Source organism: Salmo trutta, chromosome 4 (assembly GCF_901001165.1).
Source record: "Salmo trutta chromosome 4, fSalTru1.1, whole genome shotgun sequence".
In the NCBI taxonomy this organism is placed as follows: domain Eukaryota; kingdom Metazoa; phylum Chordata; class Actinopteri; order Salmoniformes; family Salmonidae; genus Salmo; species Salmo trutta.
In genome coordinates this window covers 65,850,020-65,876,999 of record NC_042960.1, presented here as the reverse complement: position 1 = coordinate 65,876,999, position 26,980 = coordinate 65,850,020, and the positions used below count along the sequence as shown (strand labels likewise).

The following is a 26,980-nucleotide window of genomic DNA, read 5'->3' as shown; positions in this document are numbered from 1 at the left end:
ATCTTAATTTGAGCCAGTTTGCTACAAAAGGATAATAATCCTGCAGCAACAGGAAATGTGAATTATTATGTGAATTATAATTATTGGACATATTTCTAGAGGTTGATACATTTTTTGTAAGGAAAAATCAAGTCTGAAATTTTAAAGTGGAAATTCCAAATTTCAGAAGCGTTTTTAAACCTCAAATACACTACAATTTTTAAAATGTCCTGCATTGCAGGAAGGATCTCCTGCAACATGATCAAATTAAGATCCTACATCTGTACAGGGAAAAGGTTACCATTGGGGACTGAGACAGGGCCCTGGTCAAACGAAGCCCTCTAAGAGTGCCTATGGGTTCTGGTCAAAAGTAGTGCACTGTATAGGGAATAGGGTGCCATTGAGTACTGAGAGACAGTTGCTGTGGAGATGTTTTAAGAGTTGTCTAAGAGAGAGACAGTGTTCTCTGCAGATCTAACAGACTTCCTGCAGTGACAAGAAAATACACTCCAACATGTCGGGGAAAAAACACAACAATCTTCACACATTGGCATTAATAGGAGGTTCTGTTACTGATGATACTAACCTCTTGTTTAATAAAGCAGATTTTTACAAAAATATAGTTTAAAAAAATAAATAATCTGGGGTCCAAAAAGAACCAATATAACAACAGGCCTGAGGCCAGCAATATGTTACAACTGTCCAAAACAAAACACTGTGTTTCCACCAATCATGAGAATAATGATGTCTTGCTGTACCATCACGTACGTAAGTATACAATTTAATCCATGCATCTTGGTTCCCAGGCATCTTTGTGTTGTGGTAGCTTGCAGTTGTTTTTCTCATTGTCATGACTCATGTATCTCATAAGGAATTGAATCTGTTAGTTCAATCACAGTTCCTCATTTAAGAGAGTGTGTGTGTGTGTGTATATGTATGTATGTATGTATGTATGTATGTATGTATGTATGTATGTATGTATGTATGTATGTATGTATGTATGTATGTATGTATATATGTATGTAAAACTGGGCTTCTTCAGACTGACTAGTTTCAGCAGAAAGGTCTTTGTTTCTGGACATATTGAGCCTGTAATCGAACCCACAAATGCTGATACTCAACTAGACTGAAGAAGGCCAGTTTTATTGCTTCTTTAATCAGAACTACAGTTTTCAGCTGTGCTAACATAATTGCAAAAGGGTTTTCTAATGATCAATTAGCCTTTTAAAATGATAAACTTGGATTAGCTAACACAACGTGCCATTGGAACACAGGAGTGATGGTTGCTGATAATGGGCCTCTGTACGCCTATGTAGATATTATATTAAAAATCATCTGTTTCCAGCTACAATAGTCATTTACAACATTAACAATATCTACACTGTATTTCTAAACAATTTGATGTTATTTTAATGGACAAAAAATGTAGTTTTCTTTCAAAAACAAGGACATTTCTAAGTGACCCCAAACTTTTGAACGGTAGTGTACATACAGCCTAGTAATGGTAATATAACACGCAGACCTTTATGCTTTTATTCACTGTGTTAATACAATACATTTCTCTGTAGCTCTATGTGTCACTGTGTCACCGTGTCACTTCCTCCAATGTATTATATAGGACAGGACCTTTAATTAAAAAAAGGGAACAAGCGCTTTTGCCAACTTCACTTTTGGTTTAGACTTCTCTCAAAACTCTTCAACAATAACCTCTTATCTAAGTCAATGCTTTAAAGTATTTACTGACAATACCGTTACAAAGAATATCACTGTTATATACAGTAGGTCTGCTATAACTCTCCCACAAGTAAAAACATGTTTTATGTTCAATTATTTTAGTGCATTTACCAGATATAATAGTTAAAATCCTGAAAGATAGGTTGAGTCATTGTTTAAAATCTTGGCAGAAAAAAACAGTGAGACCAAACCCATGAATGTGAATATGATTGGTTCACATCCTCTGACAAATCAGCAACTGTCAGGAATTAGTTAAAGGTGATAGAAGTGGAAGTAGAGTAATGGTGTTGTTTTAATGCTCTCAGCCTTGTTTTTCAGCTCTGTTTGATCTGATAGTGGTCAACTGTAACATTGTATTCAAACTATAAAAAAGGATTTCAATCAAAATTCAAGGGAATTAAATCAAAGGATATTTCTCAGTTATTTCATGAATGTAACTGTGTTTTTTAAGAGTTAAACACACAAGGGTTTTCTAAAGTCATCTTCATGCATAGGATGGAAAGCTACATCATTTCATCTGTAAGTATTTTGTGTGGGATCTTTTGTGTGTTGCAAATGTGGCTGAGAAATGTGTTAAAAGTACATGTGAAATATGCCAAAACGTGGGTTTTGATTTTGTTAAATATATAATAAACTTTGTATTTATATCCAATGAGATGTGTATTACATTATACAATTGGCCCAGCGTCGCCCGTGTTTGGCCGTCATTGTAAATACGAATGTATTCTTAACTGACTTGCCTAGTTAAATAAAGTTTAAATAAATAAAACATATATATATATACATATTATATACACACTACCGTTCAAAAGTTTGGGGTCACTTAGAAATGTCCTTGTTTTTGAAAGAAAAGTACATTTTGTGTTCAGTAAAATAACATCAAATTGATCAGAAATACAGTTTAGACATTGTTAATGTTATAAATGACTATTGTAGCTGGAAACGGCAGATTTTTTTAAATGGAATATCTACATAGGTGTACAGAGGCCCATAATCAGCAACCATCACTCCTGTGTTCCAATGGCACGTTGTGTTAGCTAATCCAAGTTTATCATTTTAAAAGGCTAATTGATCATTAAAAAACCCTTTTGCAATTATGTTAGCACAGCTGAAAACTGTTGTACTGATTAAGGAAGCAATAAAACTGGCCTTTTGAGTATCTGGAGCATCAGCATTTGTGGGTTCGATTACATTAGAGCGTCTAATTTGAAAAACAGACGCCTCACAAGTCCTCAACTGGCAGCTTCATTAAATAGTACCCGCAAAACACCAGTCTCAACGTCAACCGTGAAGAGGCAACTCCGGGATGCTGGCCTTCTAGGCAGAGTTCCTTTGTCCAGTGTCTGTGTTCTTTTGCCCATCTTTTCTTCTTATTGGCCAGTCTGAGATATGGCTTTTTCTTTGCTACTCTGCCTAGAAGGCCTGCATCCCGGAGTTTCCTGTTCTCTGTTGACGTTGAGACTCGTGTTTTGCAGGTACTATTTAATGAAGCTGCCAGTTGAGGACTTGTAAGGCATCTGTTTCTCAAACTAGACACTCTAATGTACTTGTCCTCTTGCTCAGTTGTGCACCAGGGCCTCCCACTCCTTTCTATTCTGGTTAGAGGCAGTTTGCGCTGTTCTGTGAAGGGAGTAGTACACAGCGTTGTATGAGATCTTCAGTTTCTAGGCAATTTCTCGCATGGAAAAGCCTTCATTTCTCAGAATAAGAATAGACTGACGAGCTTCAGAAGAAAGTCCTTTGTTTCTCCACATTTTGAGCATTTATTCGAACCCACAAATGCTGATACTCAACTAGTCTAAAGAAGGCCAGTTTTATTGCTTCTTTAATCAGAACTACAGTTTCCAGCTGTACTAACATAATTGCAAAAGGGCTTTCTAATGATCAATTATCTTATTAAAATTATAAACTTGGATTAGCTAACACAACGTGCCACTGGAACACAGGAGTGATGGTTGCTGATAATAGGCCTCTGTATACCTATGTAGATATTCCATAAAAAAAATCAGCCGTTTCCAGCTACAATAGACATTTACAACATTAACAATGTCTACACTGTATTTCTGATCAATTTGATGTTATTTTAATGGACAAAATTATTTTAAAAAATTCAAAAACAAGGACATTTCTAAGTGACCCCAAACTTTTGAACGGTAGTGTGTGTGTATATATATATATATATATATATATATATATATATATATATATATATCACTAGTAAGATATGTACTCAGCCTACAGTATATAGAATTACCCATTCTTTGAAACACATCATCTTTTGCAATCTGACTTCATTTTTGACATGTATGAGATCTTTCTTTCCCAAAGGCATCTGAAGAAATAATCTCATATGATCCCGAGAATTATCGACCACCAGTAGAGTTGTACTCATATCTCACCAATGTTGGAGAACTTCACGATGGTGGGTGGAAAAAACACACTATGAATATGGTGATAAAGCTTCACCCGTTAAATACTGAAAAGCTGTCCGATAAGGTTGGGATCAATTCAATTCAGTCAGTTTAGCAAGTAAACAATTGAAATTCCAATTGTCCTCATTGAAAATAAATTACGGTAACACGTTACTTAAAGCCTGACAGTAAAATGCTTTTTAACTAGTTGTAAGCATGTATGAGCCTTTATAATGTCTTATATCAATGCTTATAATATGTTATGTCTCTCTTATGGTTTAGAACACGGTTGGGACTACCACTCTGACAGAGGCATGCACCAGAGTGACTTGTTGGAAACTCCCTCACAAGAGAGTCACCTGACAGAGCTCCAGAGTGTCCATTCCCAACAACTCCTCCACCCCTATCGCTACCCCGATACCGACACCCTCCATCTACCACTAGCAGACCCAGGACTGGGACCCCTAACCCTATCCCCACAGGTTAGTCCAACTCTAGTAGACCCAGGACTGGGACCCCTAACCCCACAGGTTAGTCCAACTCTAGTAGACCCACGACTGGGACCCCTAACCCCACAGGTTAGTCCAACTCTAGTAGACCCAGGACTGGGACCCCTAACCCCACAGGTTAGTCCAACTCTAGTAGACCCAGGACTGGGACCCCTAACCCCACAGGTTAGTCCAACTCTAGTAGACCCAGGACTGGGACCCCTAACCCTATCCCCACAGGTTAGTCCAACTCTAGTAGACCCAGGACTGGGACCCCTAACCCCACAGGTTAGTCCAACTCTAGTAGACCCACGACTGGGACCCCTAACCCCACAGGTTAGTCCAACTCTAGTAGACCCAGGACTGGGACCCCAAACCCCACAGGTTAGTCCAACTCTAGTAGACCCAGGACTGGGACCCCTAACCCCACAGGTTAGTCCAACTCTAGTAGACCCAGGACTGGGACCCCTAACCCTATCCCCACAGGTTAGTCCAACTCTAGTAGACCCAGGACTGGGACCCCTAACCCCACAGGTTAGTCCAACTCTAGTAGACCCAGGACTGGGACCCCTAACCCCACAGGTTAGTCCAACTCTAGTAGACCCAGGACTGGGACCCCTCACCCTAACCCCACAGGTTAGTCCAACTCTAGTAGACCCAGGACTGGGACCCCTAACCCCACAGGTTAGTCCAACTCTAGTAGACCCAGGACTGGGACCCCTAACCCCACAGGTTAGTCCAACTCTAGTAGACCCAGGACTGGGACCCCTCACCCTAACCCCACAGGTTAGTCCAACTCTAGTAGACCCAGGACTGGGACCCCTCACCCCACAGGTTAGTCCAACTCTAGTAGACCCAGGACTGGGACCCCTCACCCTAACCCCACAGGTTAGTCCAACTCTAGTAGACCCAGGACTGGGACCCCTCACCCCACAGGTTAGTCCAACTCTAGTAGACCCAGGACTGGGACCCCTCACCCTAACCCCACAGATTAGTCCAACTCTAGTAGACCCAGGACTGGGACCCCTCACCCTAACCCCACAGGTTAGTCCAACTCTAGTAGACCCAGGACTGGGACCCCTAACCCCACAGGTTAGTCCAACTCTAGTAGACCCAGGACTGGGACCCCTCACCCTAACCCCACAGGTTAGTCCAACTCTAGTAGACCCAGGACTGGGACCCTTAACCCCACAGGTTAGTCCACCAACCGCTGGGCTGTGGATAGTCTAGGCTACACCTCAGTTACTCAACCTCCTTATTGAGACATGATCTGGGGCACTGCAGTGAGTGGGGGAGGAAAGCCTGATCAAATCCAACTGTACAATGCAACCGTTAAATCAAATATGTATAGGAGAATTGGCTTTGGAGGCTATAGGAGAATGGCTTTGGGGGCTATAGGAGAATGGCTTTGGGGGCTATAGGATAATGGAATTGGCTTTGGGGGCTATAGGGGAATTGGCTTTGGAGGCTATAGGGGAATTGGCTTTGGAGGCTATAGGGGAATTGGCTTTGGAGGCTATAGGGGAATTGGCTTTGGAGGCTATAGGAGAATGGCTTTGGAGGCTATAGGGGAATTGGCTTTGGAGGCTATAGGGTAATTGGCTTTGGAGGCTATAGGGGAATTGGCTTTGGGGGCTATAGGAGAATGGCTTTGGAGGCTATAGGGGAATTGGCTTTGGAGGCTATAGGGGAATTGGCTTTGGGGGCTATAGGAGAATGGCTTTGGAGGCTATAGGGGAATTGGCTTTGGAGGCTATAGGGGAATTGGCTTTGGGGGCTATAGGAGAATGGCTTTGGAGGCTATAGGGAATTGGCTTTGGAGGCTATAGGGGAATTGGCTTTGGAGGCTATAGGGGAATTGGCTTTGGGGGCTATAGGAGAATGGCTTTGGAGGCTATAGGGGAATTGGCTTTGGAGGCTATAGGGGAATTGGCTTTGGGGGCTATAGGAGAATGGCTTTGGAGGCTATAGGGAATTGGCTTTGGAGGCTATTGGATAATGGCTTTGGGGGCTATAGAAGAATGGCTTTGGAGGCTATAGGATAATGGCTTTGAGGGCTATAGGATAATGGCTTTGGGGGCTATAGGAGAATGGCTTTGCATTTGTGATAAGAAGTGAATCCCCACAGAATGATGTAAAAAAAATCAGTTTCTAAAGCATTTGGCCTGGACTTCATTTACGACTGTCTGTCCATTGTGCTATTGGCAATTGCTTTTAGATTATATTTAGTTGACCTTCCACTACTTCCTCTTTCAGTGAGATGCCGGCCCATTTTGTCATTTTCAAAGTAACACAATCCAACAGTCTCTCGGGCCAGTCTACTAAGCAATGGTTATTTATACAGGAGATGTGTAGGTGATCACCAAATCACAGAGTAATCAAAGCAAACACAATACTAAGCCTACAGAATCAAGATCTTGTTTTTTTAACCCTGCATTGTTGTGCTCATAAGCAAGCATTTCACGGTTAAGTCTACATCTGTTGTGTTCGGCACATGTTGACAAATACAATTTTATTTTAAATATTTAGATTTCAGTGGGCCTGCCTAGATAAAGTGTTTCCATACTTTCATCCAGAACTTGTGCTCAAAATGGCTCCCCAATGTGTGTTATATGTCATATAGATGCTAAATAAAACATACAATATAACCATCCATCAAATGATCTGTCCATTCTTCTCCACAGATGCCTTATTGCAGCCGTACAGTGTATTACCATCAGCAACCTCCTGTGTCCCCTAGCCGCTACTGCTCAGAGGAGGAGGGACCTGGGGGCCACAGCCCCACCCTGGAGGTGTCTGAGGGAGAGGAGGACTACGGAGACCATATCCCCTCTGGGGGAGACTCCAGTAAATCCTGACTAACTGACTGATTGATTGTCTGGCTGACTGATTGACTGATCTGGCTGACTGATTGACTGATTAATTGCCTGACTGACTGATTGGCTGACTGACTGATCTGGCTGACTGATTGGCTGACTGACTGATTGACTGACTAATTGACTGACTGACTGATTGACTGACTGATTGGCTGACTGACTGGCTGATTGGCTAACTGATTGCCTGACTGACTGATTGACTGATTGACTGACTAATTGTCTGATTGACTGACTGATTGACTGATCTGGCTGACTGACTGATTGACTGACTGATTGACTGATATGGCTAATCTGGCCCACTTCTGGACCATAATTCTGACTGGGCCGTAATACCTGGTAGATGTGGGCTGGATTTGGGCCATAATAGTTTTGTTGTCTGGGTAGTGTCCTATTCCGTACAAGGATCACTGTCAATGCAAAAGATTTACTATCATAATTATAATCCAAAAATAACCAACAATACATTTTAACCAGAGTATGGGCATGTGGAAACGAGTGGGTGTGTCGAAAGGAGTGGGCGTTTTGAAAGCAAGCAGCTAATTGGTCAGATATTACTGCTCTGCCTAACCCACTCTGCCTTTTAGCTAACCCTAAAACTTTTCCTAACCTTACCCTAATTATCCTAACTCGCTGCGTTAATTCTCCTTACCTGCTTCGTAAGTTCTCCTAACCAGCTACGAAAAGTCAATTCTGACATAAACTGTATACCATCTAGTCAAAACCTCTAACCTATAGCAGAGTGCTTTTGACACACCCACTCCTTTCCACATGCCCACTACTCCGGGGTGCAGCTACCCTTAGTTGAAAATTGAGAAATTATGAGAAAATGGAATCCCATATGAATTCCTTATCTCCAATATCCCAACGATATCTCCCTATCCAGGTAGCAAGAGGAAGATCCGTCTGTACCAGTTCCTGCTGGATCTGCTGAAGAAAGGAGACATGAAAGACAGCGTGTGGTGGGTGGAAAGAGAGAAAGGTATTTTCCAGTTCTCTTCTAAACACAAGGAGACTCTGGCCAATCGATGGGGCACGCAAAAAGGAAACAGGAAGAAGATGACCTACCAGAAGATGGCCAGGGCCCTGCGGAACTACAGCAAGACGGGAGAGATCAAAAAGGTCAAGAAGAAACTGACCTACCAGTTCAGTGCAGAGGTACTGAGGAAAGTCTCAACTACAGAGAGGAGGCACTTCCCTCACTAAGGATACCAGAGATTGTTTATGTAATGCCTCTTTATACAGGCATACAGGGTTTAGGTCTACCCTCACTGATATGCAGTGCAAATAGGACAATCAAAAATCTAATTTGATTGGTCACATACACATATTTAGCAGATGTTATTGCGGGTGTAGCTAAATGCTTGTGTTTCTAGCTCCAACAGTGCAGTAATATCTAACAATACACAACAATACACACAAATCTAAAAGTTTTAATTACTTTTCCGTGTTCACCCACAACTGCGTGGCCAAACATGACTCCAGCAACATCATTAAGTCTGCTGACGACACAACAGCGGTAGGCCTGATCACCGACAACGATGAGACGGCCTATAGGGAGGAGGTCAGAGAACTGGCAATGTTGTGCCAGGACAACAACCTCTCCCTCAATGTGATCAAGACAAAGGAGCTGATCGTGGACTACAGGAAAATGCGGGCCGAACAGGCCTCCATTAACATCGATGGGGCTGTAGTGGAGCGGGTTGAGAGTTTCAAGTTCCTTGGTGTCCACATCACCAACAAACTATCATGGTCCAAACACACCAAGACAGTCGTGAAGAGGGCAGGACAAAACCTTTTCCCCCTCAGGACACTGAAAAGATTTGGCATGGGCCCCCAGATCCTCAAAAGGTTCTACAGCTGCACCATCAAGAGCATCCTGACCGGTTGCATCACCGCCTGGTACGGCAACTGCTCGGCATCTGACCGTAAGGCGCTACAGAGGGTAGTGCGAATGGCCCAGTACATCACTGGGGTCAAGCTTCCTGCCATCCAGGACCTATATAATAGGCAGTGTCAGAGGAAAGCCCATAAAATTGTCAGAGACTCCAGTCACCCAAGTCATAGACTGTTTTCTCTGCTACCACACGGCAAGCGGTACCGAAGCACCAAGTCTAGGACCAAAAGTCTCCTCAACAGCTTCTACCACCAAGCCGTTAGACTGCTGAACAATTTTTTTTAAATCGCCACCGGACAATTTATATTGACACCCCCCCCGACTCGGTACCGGTGCCCCTGTACATAGCCTCGTTATTGTTATTCTTATTGTGTTACTTTTTATTTTAGTCTACTTGGTAAATATTTTCTTATTCTTGAACTGCACTGTTGGTTAAGGGGTTGTAAGTAAGCATTTCACGGTAAAGTCTACACTTGTTGTATTCGACGCATGTGGCAAATAAAGTTTGATTTGATTTGACTGTCTACTGTAATTCTATGTCAATCACACTTAAAATGATACTCCAGAGAAAATCAGGTAGCCCTAAACGTGTTTATGTTTCGACTTAATTCAACATGTTGTCACGTTCTGCGTTGCATCATCTTGCTCCTGACTCTCTATCTTTGTGTCTGTGAAGGAAAAAAGCTATAAACTATATGCTTTGCAAATGTTGCACTTCTTAGAAAATCAGTGAGTGGATTGGAGATGGATCATAACCCCAAACAATGGAAACACTAGTCTATCATGAGTAAAGACAATGGAAACACTAGTCTATCATGGCTAAAGACAATGGAAACACTAGTCTATCATCTGTAAAGACAATGGAAACACTAGTCTATCATGGCTAAAGACAATGGAAACACTAGTCTATCATCTGTAAAGACAATGGAAACACTAGTCTATCATGGCTAAAGACAATGGAAACACTAGTCTATCATCTGTAAAGACAATGGAAACACTAGTCTATCATCTGTAAAGACAATGGAAACACTAGTCTATCATCTGTAAAGACAATGGAAACACTAGTCTATCATGGCTAAAGAAGGAGCAGAGGAGTGACAGTGTAACCGATGTGAAATGGTTAGTTAGTTAGCGGTGGTGCGCGGTAATAGCGTTTCAATCGGTGACGTCACTCGCTCTGAGACCTGAAGTGGTTGTTCCCATTGCGTTGCAAGGGCCGCGGCTTTTGTGGCGCGATGGGTAACGATGCTTCGTGAGTGTCAGTTGTTGATGTGTGCAAGGGTCCCTGGTTCGAGCCCAGGTTGGGGCGAAGAGAGGGACGGAACCTACACTGTTACAACAGCAATTATTCTTTTCCTCTGTTATCATGTTCTGCCTTCAACCTCCTCATCGGTCCGATCACTTCAATAGATGATAAAAAGGGAACCAATCTCAGGTCAGTTTTGGGGTGTAGCCCTATACTGGTTTGGAAACAGTTCTGAAACAAAGGGTATGGCAGGTCTTAATTCATTTTAGTTTCATTTAGAGTGTAAGTTACAGTAGTTAGTTAGTGCCTCAACAGTAATGCATAGGCTTATAGACATATATTCAAATACAAATGACTATTCATATTATAACTATGGCAGCTAATATATGTTATTTTCAGGTAATAAAATATTCAGCAAGGATTGCTGTCCCCCCAAAAATCAAAGGTGAGCTCTTCATGTCGTCAAACGCTGTGGCCACGCCCACAGAAAGCAGTTTATTGACGTATTCTCCATATCGGCCAATAGAAAGCGAGGCAATGTTTCGGTGCAAAAATTTGAACAGAGTCGCAGACGGAAAACGACGATTGGACACAGACAACAATCTTTCATTTTGTTGTATTGTGTTAAAACAGACGTATTTAGTTAAGGCAACACGGGTAACATTTTCGGTGGAACGTAACCATGAGGAGGAGGTTAGTCCCCCAAAATTGTGTGTGGGTTGCTGTCCTTGCTTGTTGTTAACGTTAGCTAGCTAACATGGCATACTAAGCAACGTTACATTAATGAATATTGGCACACAATGCTGCAGTAGCTAACGTTACCTGTCGGTAATAACTAACATTAGTTACGCTAACTAGATAACTTTATCTGGCTAGCTAAGTTGGGCTACACGGCTGGCTAGCTAGCTAACTAACCGTTTGTTAAACGCCTTGGTTTGAGATTAAAACGATAAGCTGCCATAACTAGCTAGCTAACGGTACTGTAAAATATGTAAAGAGGAGCTAACGTTAGCTAAACATGTTTTTAAATACAGTGGCTAGCTTAACTAGATGGACTGTTTTGGCAAGCCAATAACGTAGTCGACTAACCTGTTTAGCCTGCCAAGAGGAACGTCAATCAACCAGCTACTGCTCAGACAAAACGTCCATGACAACTCTTGGCTACAGTAACGTTAGCTACGTGTCTCCTGACACCTTCGAGAACCTGCTCAGTTACTCTGTTGATCAACAACAGGCTCTGCAATGCACACAAAATAATCCATGGCGAGTGTGAACCTGATCTGTACTCTTTCCTGTAGTTGCAGGCTGCAGCATTCATTTACATTTACGTCATTTAGCAGACGCTCTTATCCAGAGCGACTTACAAATTGGATTAGACATTTATGTGACATGCTTTCACCTGCTTAATTAAAAATGTCCTGTACAGTGAAGTCCATGCTGCAGAATCTGTAGCATGTCTGAATCGAGCCCTGAACCAGTTGAAGGAGATCTGGGAAGAAATAGGCATTCCAGAGGACCAGCGACTACAGAGGACTGATGTAGTCAAGAAACATATCAAAGTGAGTTTGGGTTCATTCCAAAAGATGATTATTAAGGTAGTTTGCTAGCCTGCTACCAGATATGTTTGTGCTGTCTTGTGGCTTACTAAACTCCCTTGGTCATTTCCATGCTTTGTGACAATGAACATAGTAGTTGACAAATGGCAAGACGGTACAAAATGAGCTGGAGCCAGGATGGTAATTCACTTATTAACCAGTGGAATGTATTTTGACCTGTGTGTGTGTGTGTGTGTTCTATTCTATTCTACTAGGGCTTGCTGGACATGATGATCGCTGAGGAGGACAGTTTAAGGAAGAGATTGATGAGCAGCATAGAGTCCTGTCGCAAAGAGCTGGATGTTCTGTGCACTGAGCTTCAACTATCCCCCTTTGAGGTCCACTTTTCTCTTGACTTGAGTTAAGCTTATTCCCTCTAGCTACTAATGGAGCAATGACCCTTAGGAGTGCAGCTCCAGATTTTTGTATTTTGAGGTCGCAAACTCATGAAAAATATGCGTTTTTCTGTCTTTTAGAATCCAAATTGGAACGCGCAATATTGTTACAGTAAAGATATTTTACTTGTATCTTTTGCTATGTGACCTGGATTTTTTTAAACTATAGAAATGAAGGATTCTAGCTTTATTACCTCAAATATTTTTCATTGTGCTCCTGAATTTCTTTGTGTGTGCCTACATCTTCCAAATTATGCTCACATGTGCTCCTTGTAGAAAAAGGTCAGCGTAGAGCCATGTGTTACTTCATTATCCTAATGTTTCATCTTGTTAATATTCCTTTCAACCATCTTGATGTGTCTATAGGAGGACGAGGGGAGGACGATGCTGCAGCTGGAGAAGGACATTCGGTCACGGCTGGAGGTGATGATGAAACAGAAGAGTCAGAGAGTTAAAGAGCTGAAGACTCTGTACAAGCAGGACCGGGAGCTGTGTGACATCATGTGTTCAGTTCCCTTCTGTATCGACCTGGACTCTGTCCCATCCCTGGAACAGTTGGACAGTTACCACTCCTACCTGAACGATCTCACTAAAGAGAAGGTATGTCTGCATCATCCTTCATGGTGTTCATACATATCCATTTGGGGGGGGGGGGGGGGGGGGGGGGGGGGGCATTTTTTTCTTGGTCAGTTTGTGGTTAGCTTGCAGGTAGCCTAGTAGTTAATGGCGTTGGGCCAGTAGCCGAAAGGTCGCTGTTTTGAATCCCCAAGCTGACTAGGTTAAAAATCTGTCTGTGTCCTTGAGCAAGGCACTTAACCACTTAATTGTTCCTGTAAGTCGCTCTGGATAAGAGCGTCTGCTAAATGACTAAAATGTAAAATGAACAATTTATGGCCCTAAGAATGGTATGATGTACAATAGACAGGAAAGTGGGCCTGTCACTTAAGCACAGCAAACCCAATATACACAGATTTATTTTAGATTAATTTGAGAATTGCAGCGCTGTATGTTTGAAGAGGCATGAAGTGATACAATTCGGATGCATATTTAATAGTGCTGAGCGATTAACCAACATTTCTGTAATTTTTTGTTTTTTAAACACCAAATTGACTGACATGGGTTCAATTATTTTAATTCCATTTCGTTATATAATTTTTTTCTATGAGCTTAGTTTTTCTGGGTTGACATGGTTACAAAAGTTCTGCGGTTGTGAGGCCGGTTGGACGTACTGCCAAATTCTCTAAAACGACGTTGTAGGTGGCCTATGGTAGAGATTAACATTAAATGATCTGGCAACAGCTCTGGTGGACATTCCTTGCAGTCAGCATGACAATTGCATGCTCCCTCAAATGATCATGCTGTTTAATCAGCTTCTTGATATGCCACACCTGTATGGTGGATGGATTATCTTGACAAAGGAGAAATGCCTTTTATTGTCCCCAGCACAAGGTGCACCTGTGTAATGATCATGCTGTTTAATCAGCTTCTTGATATGCCACACCTGTAAGGTGGATGGATTATCTTGACAAAGGAGAAATGCTCACTAACAAGGATGTAAATACATTTGCGCACAACATTTGAGAGAAATAAGCTTTTTGTGCATATGGAACATTTCTGGGATCTTTATTTTCAGCTCTTGAAACACTTGACCAACACTTTACTTTTATATGTTCATTCAGACAATCTTTGTGTAAGTTAAGATTTATGCTCTCCATTGTATGTTCCAGGATCGTCGCCACGGTGAGTTTGTGGGTATCAAGCGTCAGATCATTTTGTGTATGGAGGAGCTGGACCAGCTGCCAGACACCAGCTTTGAGAGGGACGTGGTGTGTGAGGACGAGGAGGCCTTCTGTCTGTCCAGCGACAACATCACAGCTCTCCAACTGCTGCTAGGACAGGTGAGACCTGGGCATACAGCGCTTTCATGTACATTCACAATTTTCTGTAATTTTGTGTCAGAATGCTTCATTTATTTAAAGATGTGCCATATTGAGTACAATGGCGCAGAAGAAGAGGCTGACGTTCTACGTGTCCCCAACCTATTGTTTTTGTTGTTTTTTTTGCATTGTTTAACTTATTTGTTTTACTTATTTTGTGCGTAATGTTGCCGCTACTGTCTCTTATGACCGAAAATAACTTCTGGACATCAGGACTGCGATTACTCACCACGGACTAGCAGAATCCATTTTTTCCTTTAACGAGTCCGACGTGAATGATATACTGCTTTCTCGGGAACAGGCCCAGATCCCCATGATTTGCGTGAAGAGGAGGCAGAGAAAAAGGGGCCAGAGGGCGGGCTGCCTTTTGGAGAATTTGTAGGCGATCGAATAAACCCCCACTTCCTTCCATTCTGCTAGCAAACGTGCAATGTTTGGAGAATAAAATCAATGAACTACGAGGAAGATTAAACTACCAATGGGACATTCAAAACTGTAATATCTTATGCTTCACGGAGTTGTGCCTGAATGACGACACTATCAACATACAGCTGGCTGGTTATACGCTGTACCGGGCAAGCTAGAACAGCGGCATCTGGTAAGACGAGGGGATCCTCAACACGGCCCCTCAGGGGTGCGTTCTCAGTCCCCTCCTGTAGTCCCTGTTCACTCATGACTGGATGGCCAGGCACGACTCCAACGCCATCATATAAGTTTGCCGATGACACAACAGTGGTAGGCCTGATCAACGACGAGACAGCCTATAGGCAGGAGGTCAGAGACCTGGCCGAGTGGTGCCAGGACAACAACCTTTCCCTCAATGTGATCAAGACAAAGGAGATGATTGTGGACTATATGAAAAAGAGGACTGAGCACGCCCCCATTCTCATTGACGGGGCTGCAGTAGAGCAGGTTGAGAGCTTCAAGTTCCTTGGTGTCCATATCACCAACAAACTAACATGGTCTTAGCACACCAAGACAGTCGTGAAGAGGGCATGACAAAACCTATTCCCTCTCAGGAGACTGAAAAGATTTGGCATGGGTCCTCAGATCCTCAATGTTCTACAGCTGCACCATCGAGAGCATCACTGCCTGGTATGGTAACTGCTCGGTCTCCGTCCGCAAGGCACTACAGAGGGTAGTGCGAACGGCCCAGTACATCACTGGGGCCAAGCTTCCTGCCATCCAGGACCTCTATACCAGGTGATGTCAGAGGAAGGCCCCAAAAATTGTCAGACTCCAGCCGCCCTACTCATAGACTGTTCTCTCTGCTACAGCATGGCAAGTGGTACCGGATCGCCAATTCTAGGTTCTAAACAGCTTCTACCCCCAAGCCATAAGACTCCCGAACATCTAATCAAATGGCTACCCAAACTATTTGCATTGCCCCCCCCCCCTCCCCCCTTTACACCGCTGCTACTCTCTGTTATAATCTATGCATAGTCACTTAATAACTCTACCTACATGTACATATTACCTCAACTAACCGGTGCCCCCGCACATTGACTCTGTACCGGTACCCCCCCTGTGTATAGTCTCGCTATTGTTATTTTACTGCTGCTCTTTAATTACGTGTTACTTTTATTTCTTATTCTTATCTGTATTTTTTTAACTGCATTGTTGTTTAGGGACTCGTAAGTAAGCATTTCACTGTAAGGTCTACACCTGTTGTATTCGGCGCATGTGACTAATAAAATGTTGATATTGTAAGAGCAATTTCTGACTGTTTTTAGGCTTGTGTTGTTTTAGTTTAAACTTTCTCTTGGGATGTTTTCACTCTCGTTGGGTGGTATTTGATACATCTACATAACGATCAGATAAATGTTTACAGATGTAACACAGAAGCCCATTTCTCCATCAAAACAACACCTGACCATACTTTGTTGTTATTCTCAGCTGGAGGATCGTAAGACTGAGAACGAGCTAGTGTGTAGCTCCTACCGCACTAAGATCCAGGAGCTGTGGGAGAGGCTGCAGGTGCCCCAGGAGGAGAGAGATGGCATGTCAGATCACATGGGCCAGTCCAGGAAAAAGAACATGGATGCTGTGAGTTTAACATTTTAAGGTTGCAAAAAATTCTGGTGACTTTCCCAAAATTCTACATTTTCCCAGAAATTCTGGTTGGAGGATTCCGGTTTTTCCTGCTTATTCCCTCCTGATTCCAGGAATCTTCCAACCAGGATTTCTGGAGAACTAGGGAATTATGGGAAAGTTACTGGAATTTTGCAACCCTACATAATTCTTGTTTGGTAGGTCTGTAAAGTGGAAACGATGTGGTGGAACCTCCAGCACTACGCTATACCTATCCAGCCCCTTATTACAATTTTTAAACGTTTTGCATTTGCAAGGACTGCCTTTTTAGAATGCCTATGACGAACCCTATGTCCGACTTTATTTACCATGCGTAATGAATACTTTGGGAAATCTTACTCAGCCGAGTGAATGTTCTGAATTGAATGAATCATTAAGTTTTTGTTTTTATTTCTTCCCCCAGTTACAAGCTGAGTGCCGGCGTCTGGAGCAGCTGAAGATCAAGAACATGAGGAATGTGATAGAAGACATCAGGGCTGAGGTGGCTCTGTTCTGGGAGAGGTGTTACTACAGCCTGGAGCAGAGACGAGCCTTCACACCCTACTATGGTGGTCAGTTGTTGTTTGTAAATACAGTATCGTAGTATGTGTTTTGATTTGGAATGTACTACTGGGTTTCTCATGAACAGTTGGTCCCTGTTACGAATGTAATGTACTGGGTGGTGTTCATTTGGTACATCGTAGAAAAAAATGTGCAACTGAACCCCCCCCCCCCCAAAATCCAAAATGGTGTTTCTTATTAGACAATAGTCCAGGTAGTACCCACCTTTGTCAGTTGTCTTCCATTTTGGTGACTAATGAACATGTGAACACATGTCCTCTACTGAAATTGCTAGATAAATGATAAACTGATACTTTATTCCCTCAGATGACTACACTGAGGAGATGCTGAACCTACACCAGGAGGAGCTCCTCAGTCTGAAGAAACACTACGAGGACCACAGGGAGCTGTTTGAAGGAGTAACCAGGTGGCAAGACAGCTGGACTCTGTTCCTACAACTGGAGGTGAGCACTTTGTGTTGTTGTTGTGAGGAATATGAATTCAAATCTTTAGTGTATATTGTGACATCACCTTCCATCTGTCATCACGCTGAACCCCACCCTTCACTTTTCCACTGACTCATGAGTTTCAGGTGTGTTTCTCAAGTAACTGTATTTGTCAAGACATGGTTGAATTCTCCACAGAAAAAGGCAACGGATCCTTCTAGATTTAACAACCGAGGAGGGAACCTTCTTAAAGAGGAGAAGCAGAGGGCTGACCTGCAGAAAAGCCTGCCAAAGGTGAGGCTAAGTAGTGTTTTATTTAAAAATGTTTAAACAAAAAAAAAAAATTCTGATTGTAATGTTAATTGGTTATTTCTCTACCCACAGGCTCTCTGACCTGAATAGCTGGCCTGTTTTACTGTTTTTCTTTATGTAGCCTATATCTTTAGGATTTATCTTGGTTCTATATTTCTGTGTTTTTATTGTGACACCTCAGGATCCATTAAAGAGGGGCACATTAACTTGAAGCATGTTCTCTCATGTGTTCCAGTTGGAGAAGAGCCTGAAGACCCAGATAAACCTATGGGAGGAGGAGCAGTACAGAGAGTTCCTGGTTAACGGACAGCGCTTCCTCCAGTATGTACAGGAGCAGTGGGAACTACTGCGGCTGGAGAAGGAGAGAGAGAAGAATGAGAGAGTAAGATGAGACAGGCGGCCCTGTTTCAATGCTTTTAGATGAGACAGGCGGCCCTGTTTCAATGCTTTTAGATGAGACAGGCGGCCCTGTTTGGGTGCTTTTAATGTGCTTCCTTCCTCCCTTTTAGGCAATCACTGATCTCACTTGATTAGATAGACATTGATGAGATTGAAATCAAAGTCTCCTCCACAGCTTTCCCTAATCATGTCATAATCAGAGCAGTGATTTATTCTAGGAAGAGTGGGGAGGGGGGAAAAGGTTGCGATTCAAACAGAAATCTTAACTACGAAGGACTATTTCCAGTGTTTCCTAGTAAAGAGTGAATCTGGTTCCAATGAGAATACTGACTGTGTTCTGTGAAACAAACAGCAACTGAAGAAGAACCAGCAGATCGAACAAGACATGCTATATGGTACTGCTCAACGAACCCCCTCTAAAAGACGCCTTGCAGAGACGCCTACGCCCGGCAAAGCAAGAAAGGTAAACCAGTTGATTTGACACCAATGAGGAAGGAGGGGGGTGGGGTACTGTGGTATTATTTAAGATACTCTTTGAAGAGGTAGGGTTTCAGATGTTTCCAGAAGATGGGCAGGGACTCTGCTGTCCTAGCTTCAGGGGGAAGCTGTTTACACTATTGGGGTGCCAAGACAGAGAAGCGCTTGGACTGGGCTGACTGGGTGGGAGGGCAAAGAGACCAGAGGTGGCAGAACAGATTGATCGGCTTAGGATGTAGGATTTGAGCAGAGCCTGAAGGTAGTGAGGGGCAGTTCCTCCTCAACAACCATAATGTCTAGTCTGGGTTGAAAACGGAGCAATGTGTGCTTTTCTCCTTTCCCCAGCTGAATGCCACAAGCAGTATCTCCAGTTCTACTCCTAACAGCACTTTACGCTCTGCCTTCGGAGGAACCATGTGCCAGTCCCCGGTCCTCAGACCACCCATGTCTGCCAGCAAGGTTAGTCCCCGGTCCTCAGACCACCCATGTCTGCCAGCAAGGTTAGTCCCCGGTCCTCAGACCACCCATGTCTGCCAGCAAGGTTAGTCCCCGGTCCTCAGACCACCCATGTCTGCCAGCAAGGTTAGTCCCCGGTCCTCAGACCACCCATGTCTGCCAGCAAGGTTAGTCCCCGGTCCTCAGACCACCCATGTCTGCCGGCAAGGTTAGTCCCCGGTCCTTAGACCACCCATGTCTGCCGGCAAGGTTAGTCCCCGGTCCTCAAGACCACCTACGACTGTCGGCAAGGTTAGTCCTCAGACCACCTACGACTGTCGGCAAGGTTAGTCCTCAGACCACCTACGACTGTCGGCAAGGTTAGTCCTCAGACCACCTACGACTGTCGGCAAGGTTAGTCCTCAGACCACCTACGACTGTCGGCAAGGTTAGTCCTCAGACCACCTACGACTGTCGGCAAGGTTAGTCCTCAGACCACCTACGACTGTCGGCAAGGTTAGTCCCCGGTCCTCAGACCACCTACGACTGTCGGCAAGGTTAGTCCTCAGACCACCTACGACTGTTGGCAAGGTTAGTCCTCAGACCACCTACGACTGTCGGCAAGGTTAGTCCCCGGTCCTCAGACCACCTACGACTGTCAGCATGGTAGGATCATCACCGACAGTGTTTGTTTTTCCTTGTCATCTCATAAGGATCCAGTCTAAATAACATCCATGTTGAGTCAGTTGAAGAAGGGAACATGGTGACAACATGACTCATACATGCTTAAAACAAGTAACAGACCCTATTATACCTGTCTGCTTACAGAGAACACTAACACCCCCTCCCCCCAGATTCCTCTGAGGACCCCTGGTCGTGTTGGAAGAACTCCCCGCACAGTGGAACGGAACAAGGAGAACATCTCCCACCTGAACGGCACGGCTCTGAGCGGTGTGTTAAGAACCCCTGCCTCACGCTGTAACATCACCGTTAACTCTGTGGCCGGCACCTATTCGGAATTTTCGGTAATTTCCCTAGGTCATCACCTACCTGCCAATCATAAACCCAGCAACACACAATCCAGTCAGAGATGTATGTCTGTACAGTGAGAGAATTGCACCAGTCTTATACACTTAAAGGAAAGATTCACCCATTTTCGATGTTATTGTTTTTGTGCATCTCTGAGTTGATGTTCTATCGATTCCTTGGGTCATTTCATGTGTATCTGAGTTATTGGCGTTCAAGCAGGAGGAAATCCGTCCTGTATTAACGTACCACAGTGATAAAGTCTCTCTCTACACTGGAAGTTAATAGGAATACGACGTTTAGATCGTTAAAACGTCGATCATACATGTCAGATTTCAATACTGGCTGATGTCAAACCTCGGGAAGATGTCTTCTATCCAATGAGACATTGATCATATATTTTTTGCGATATTCTTTATCGGGCTCCCGAGTGGCGCAGCTGTCTAATGTACTGCATCTCAGTACAAGAGGTGTCACTACAGTCCCTGGTTCGAATCCAGGCTGTCACACATCCGGCCGTGATTGGGAGTCCCGTAGTGCGGTGCACAATTGGCCCAGCGTAGGCCGTCATTGTAAATAAGAATTTGGCTCTTAACTGACTTGCCTAGTTAAATAAAAAATACCTCAATGTGTAATTTTAGAGGGTCTAGCACATTTTTCCGCCGGGCTGCCCCACCCAGCAAACTGCTGACCAATCGCGTTCACGTTGTCATGCTGCGTCACGTGGTTGCTAAATTAATCGTCAACGCAATCTCATTGTCAGTGTATATGGCTAGAAATGTGCCTATTTTCCTCGAAAGTACATAATGTCATGATTCCAAAGCTATATATTGCATATGGCAAGTTAATTATCTCACATCTCGGAAAAGATTTGTAATGTTGTACAAAGTATAAATGCCGTTGTGTACGTTAGATTCCACTCTGAGGCGCATCGATCTGCAGTTTGAACATGGTGAGATTGTAGACTCCTAAATTGATAGTGCAGTTTGTTTCGGTGATTATACAGCTAACTAGCTACGTTACATGCTTATATTGTCTTTGGTATTAATGTGTGTAGCTACATTTGCTAGCTAGTTAGCCAGCCCATAGAGCATTGCATTGTGGATTTTGTTGTCGACTTTAGCTGCAACAGATTTCCACAATGATTTTCAATGTTTCTACCAACCTTATTATAACACCAAAATTAAACACTTGTTCTCACATATTAGTGTTATAAGTGGCGCAGCAGTCTAAGGCACTGCTAGAGGTGTCACTACAGACCCTGGTTCGATCACAACCGGCCGTGATCGGGAGTCTCATAGGATTTTGCCAACGTTGAATCCACCACCATTACCAGGTCTGTATGAATGGACATTTTTATTTAACATCGTAACAGTGAGGCTCACCATGCTAAGTTGCGCCTACTTTTCAGCTTTGACTAACGGAGTGCAGCCGAGAGCCTGGTCCGGTTCGTTTGGCCTAACCATCTTGTGAGGAACAATATTCAAATTTTTATTGAAGATCAAACGTACACTGTTGAACTGGGCTGTGTTGCTGGGTTTTCATGTTGACTTTAAACACAAGGTTTTTGGTTAAACTATTGTCACCCAGCCATGTTATTCTGTCTTCTATCCTTCACATTTATAATAACCTTCTGGGGTTTTTTTTGCACACTGCATGGGAAGTTAAAGGGATGTTCCATTCAAAACAAATCTGTATTTTTCCACTTACCTTCTCCAAGACAGATTTTCCTTCCTGTGTTCTTGTGTTTTGTCCTCATGTAACGTGCAGGACCAGTATGTATGCTTCTGTATTAGTATCTTTATTCTCCTCCACAGCGAGATCTCTCAAAAGCTTCCAAATCTAACGTCAAGACAGGACATCTGAACTCTACTGACACTCGTCTCTGAGCTGAAGGATCAGACAGAACCACACGTGTCCCTGAATCATCTGAGTTTCACGGTTTCTGTCCGGGTCCATTTCTGCATGTCCAGATGAAGGAAATCTGTTAACACCTACTGAATGTAACTGCAATGATATCAGAACAGAAACTTGCACGTCTCTCAGCTCAAATGTTCTTCTAGCTCTGCTGAGGTTTCACTTGTTGTGATCCTGAATCCTCCATCTCTGAACTACTGCTGTAATCCTGAATCCTCCGAGGGCTCTGAGCTACTGCCGTGATCCTCCATCTCTCTGAGGGCTCTGAACTGGCCTCAAGTCTCAGTTTTATCATTGTCTGTGTCCCATTTCTACATGTCTAGATGGAGATGTCAACACCTACTGAATGTACTGAACTCAAATACTCATTTGTCAGATTTGTATTCTTCTCGATTTTTAAGCTTCTCTGATCTATGAGCTGAATGAAATGTTGGGAGGACTTGCTAGACCTATGGAAAAACAGTTTATTAAACTTTTAACATCCTTTCTATAACACTCCAATGATAAAAAAAAATAAATTGTCCATGTTGGTACTTAATATTCTTATGGGGGCTTGTAGCAAATGATGAGCGTTGGCTTTACACTACATTTAAATAGTCACCTTTTCCATTTTTTGGGGGGGGGGGGGGGGTACCAATGTGACATCACATTGTCAAAAAACAAAGGCATACTCCTTGACTGTTGGTGATTTGCAAACCGTGATTAAATGTTTCCAAATGAGCATCTATTTCTGTTGTATTATTGTGAATGCAAGTGAAAAAGTCAAGGCAATGGGGTGAAAATGTTTACTTGCAAATCAATAATATCTTTTGAATCTATGTTCTGATGGAGTAAAACCCATGGTTGTGTTCATAAACGGACTGCCACACTTGTTTTGTTTCAAAATGTTCTGCTACGGTGTGCCCTACTGAACATGACCCAGTAAAAGGTTACTATATTGCTGCACATTTATCTCCATAACTTCTCAGTGGTATAATGGGCTCTATTTAATGGTATTTTCCTATTAAGCCGACATCTGCAGCGTTTACTGTGAATGCGATCTCCGCTCACGCGGAAACATTGCCCTGAAATTTAGAATTTCGGAATGAAAAGAGCCCTCCGTTCGGTCATGGGGCCCTCTCCCTGTGGATCAGTAGAACCTCTGGTATAACAGCCATTAGTTGTGCTGTGTCATGAGATCCTCCAGGGCCCTCTCCCTGTGGATCAGTAGAACCTCTGGTATAACAGCCATTAGTTGTGCTGTGTCATGAGATCCTCCAGGGCCCTCTCCCTGTGGTTCTCGTGGACCAGTAGAACCTCTTTGATGGCACTCTGCTGGAAGCCCATCTCATTGAACTGAGCCAGGAGCTGCAGGAATTCACCAGCCTGGAATAAGAATTCATTATGGAGTGGCATTAAACAATGTAATTAACGTTTGCAAGATTTTGCATTTATGTGCTGGTTTCCCCTACCCAGTTTATGCCTAGTCTTGGAATAAAGATCCTCAATGGAGAAATGATTATTTAACCTTTAATGCATACATGTATGAAATGTATGCATTCACTACTGTAAGTCGCTCTGGATAAGAGCGTCTGCTAAATGACAAAAAAAATGTAAGTCAGTTGAGAACAAATTCTTATTGAAAATGACGGCCTCCTTCGGGGACGGGGGATAGGATTAAAAATATAAATATAGGACAAAACACACATCACGACAAGAGAGACCTAAGACAACATAGCAAGGTAGCCACACGGTACAAACATTATTGGGCACAGACAACAGCACAAAGGGCAAGAAGGTAGAGACAACAATACATCAAGCGAAGCAGCGACAACTGTCAGTAAGAGTGTCCATGATTGAGTCATTCAATGAAGAGATTGAGATAAAACTGTCCAATTTGAGTGTTTGTTGCAGCTCGTTCCACTCGCTAGCTGCAGCGAACTGAGAGGAGCAACCCAGATATGTGTGCGCTTTGGAGACCTTTGACAGAATGTGACTGGCAGAACAGGTGGAGGATGAGGTCTGCAGTAGATATCTCAGATAGGGGGGAGTGAGGCCTAAGAGGTTTTTATAAATAAGCATCAACCAGTGGGTCTTGCGACGGGTATATAGAGATGACCAGTTTACAGAGGAGTATAGAGTGCAGTGATGTGTCCTATAAGGAGCATTGGCCGAATTGTAAAGAAGATTTAGCCGCTCGAGAGCACCCTTACCTGCCAATCTATAAATTATGTATCCGTAATCTAGCATGGGTAGGATGGTCATCTGAATCAGGGTTAGTTTGGCAGCTGGGGTGAAAGAGGAGAGATTACAATAGAGCAGGTATTCTCAAACTGGGGTACGCAATGCCGTCGGAGGTACGCCAAATAAAAATGTGATTCACATTTATTTTTAAGTGTAAAATAATATTATAATGTATTTTTATTTATTTATTTATAAACAGTCCATACAGTCGGGGCTATATGTTTGGGTGAGGTTTTTTTCTCGCCTAGCCTTGTTTCACTGCCAAAAATAAAATTAAACCAACTAGTGTTGTCAAATACAGGTAGCCTAGTCAAACAATTAATATCCAATCACAATCGTTACTCTCTCGCGGGAATTTCACTAACGGTCCGTATGTAGCCAAACATAGCTGCTGCTCATTCCGTTTACTTGAAAATTGATAAATGGTTAAAAAAAAGTAAGGCCCGTTTCCATAGAGACACATACCAGGTCTACTGGTAGTACTGCTACTAGTGCTACACCTGCACCTGTCGACGACACAAGTTGTTCTGCTTCCACGAGCACATCCAATGCTAGCATCAGTAATTCTACATTTGTTGTTAGCCCAGCTAGTATGGACACTGACAGTTGTGAAGCTGATGCAGCCGAAGAGCTACTGCCCCCTTACCAGGGAAAGCACCAAACAACAGACAGGGACGTTGGACCATCGAAGAGTTGCAAATATGATGAGAACTACATTTATTTGGGGTTCACTTATATTGGGAGTAGTGCCTTTCCTCAGCCACAGTGTGTTATATGTGCAAAAGTACTATCTCACAACTCAATGAAACCTTCACTCTTGCGCAGACATTCAGAAACAAAACATGGCAATTTGAAAAATAAGCCACAGGAGTTTTTTGAGCGAGAATTAAGACGACAAGTAGTAAGACATGTATAAAAGCAACAGATACTATTAATAAGAAGGGACTAGAAGCATCTTATATTGTGAGCTACCGAGTGGCTAGCACAGGCAAGCCCCATACTATTGTGGAGGACTTCATTCTTCCTGCTACCGCAGATATGGCTGGGACAATGCTGGGGGAAAAGGCCCAAAAAACTATACAGACAATGCCTCCATCAAACAACACTGTTTCACGACACATCAGTGACATGGCAGGAGATGTTGTAGAGCATTTAACACAAAATCCAGGGAGGGGCCAACTGAGTATAAGACTATCATCTGCATATAAATGGATGAGAGAGCTTCCTACTGCCTGTGCTATATTGTTGATGTAAATTGAGAAGAGCGTGGGGCCTAGGATCGATTCTTGGTGTACTCCCTTGGTGACAGGCAGTGGCTGAGACAGCAGATTTTCTGACTTTATACACTGCACTCTTTGAGAGAGGTAGTTCGCAAACCATGCCAAAGACCCCTCAGAGACACCAATACTCCTTAACCGGCCCACAAGAATGGAATGGTCTACCGTATAAAAAGCTTTGGCCAAGTCAATAAAAATAGCAGCACAACATTGCTTAGAATCAAGGGCAATGGTGACATCATTGAGGACCTTTAAGGTTGCAGTGACACATCCATAACCTGAGCGGAAACCAGATTGCATATCAGAGAGAATACTATAGACATCAAGAAAGCCAGTCAGTTGATTATTGACAGGTTTTTCCAACACTTTTGATAAACAGAGCAAAATAGAAATAGGCCTATAACAGTTAGGATCAGCTTGATCTCCCCCTTTAAATAAAGAATGAATCGTGGCTGCCTTCCAAGCAATAGGAACCTCCCCAGAGAGGAGAGACTGGTTAAAAGGTCGGAGATAGGCTTGGCGATGATAGGGGCAGCAACCTTAAAGAAGATGTTTTTTGAGGTCAAGTTTGAGGAGCTCCTTTAGCCCCTCGGTCTCAGTGACTGCCTGCAGGGAGAAACTTTGTAGTGGGGGAAAAAGAGGGAGAAGCATCGGTGATAGTCGCATTAGAATGGATGTGGAGATGTTGGATGGGCAAGGAGTCATGGCTGAGCCATGTAGGAATTCTGACTTAATGAAGTGGTGATTAAAGAGCTCAGCCATGTGCTTCTTGTCAGTAACAACCACATCATCAACATTAAGGGACATGGGCAGCTGTGAGGAGGAGGGTTTATTCTCTAGGTCTTTAACCGTTTTCCAGAACTTCTTGAGGTTAGACCCACAGAGAGAGATCTGCTCCTTAAAGGAACTAACTTTGGCCTTCCAGATAGCCTGTGTGCACTTATTTCTCATTTGCCTGAACGAGAACCAGTCAGCCTGAGTATGCGTGTGCCGAGCCTTTCGCCAAATGCAATTCTTGAGGTGGTAGTAACTCTGCAAGATCACGGTCGAACCAGGGGCTGAACTTGTTTTTAATTCTAATTTTCTTTATGGGGGCGTGTTTGGTAACAATACCACTGAAAATATAAAAAAAATAAGGTCCAAGCATCTTCGACAGAGGGGATCAAGCTGATTCTATACCATTTTACAGAGGCCAGTTCATGAAGGAAGGCTTGCTCATTAAAGTTTTTTAGCAGGTGTCTATGACAAATCAGGACAGGTCGTTTCACTGAGCAGCCATTAC

The 26,980-nt window shown here is 43.2% G+C and overlaps 2 protein-coding genes across 3 annotated transcripts; both read left to right on the top strand.

Annotated features, from left to right (window-relative positions):
* The first annotated feature begins 1,942 nt into the window (after window positions 1–1,942).
* spi1a (Spi-1 proto-oncogene a) lies at window positions 1,943–8,881 on the top strand. The gene is made up of 5 exons (XM_029751843.1): window positions 1,943–2,232; window positions 4,042–4,135; window positions 4,407–4,606; window positions 7,297–7,459; window positions 8,372–8,881. The coding sequence occupies exons 1-5, from the start codon at window positions 2,200–2,202 to the stop codon at window positions 8,689–8,691; spliced, it is 810 nt and encodes a 269-aa protein (XP_029607703.1). The 5' UTR covers window positions 1,943–2,199; the 3' UTR covers window positions 8,692–8,881.
* A 2,272-nt stretch (window positions 8,882–11,153) lies between these two features.
* On the top strand, window positions 11,154–22,923 carry LOC115192901 (protein regulator of cytokinesis 1). Of its 2 annotated transcripts, none has more exons than XM_029751841.1 (14): window positions 11,154–11,321; window positions 12,055–12,187; window positions 12,439–12,561; window positions 12,985–13,218; window positions 14,346–14,516; window positions 16,452–16,601; window positions 17,050–17,197; window positions 17,514–17,650; window positions 17,831–17,926; window positions 18,180–18,326; window positions 18,696–18,806; window positions 19,166–19,279; window positions 20,110–20,206; window positions 22,099–22,923. In XM_029751841.1, the coding sequence occupies exons 1-14, from the start codon at window positions 11,311–11,313 to the stop codon at window positions 22,125–22,127; spliced, it is 1,701 nt and encodes a 566-aa protein (XP_029607701.1). In that variant the 5' UTR covers window positions 11,154–11,310; the 3' UTR covers window positions 22,128–22,923. The 2 variants fall into 2 exon arrangements, with proteins under 2 accessions (XP_029607701.1, XP_029607700.1); XM_029751840.1 differs by having other exon boundaries at window positions 20,110–20,280.
* The last annotated feature ends 4,057 nt before the right edge of the window (window positions 22,924–26,980 follow it).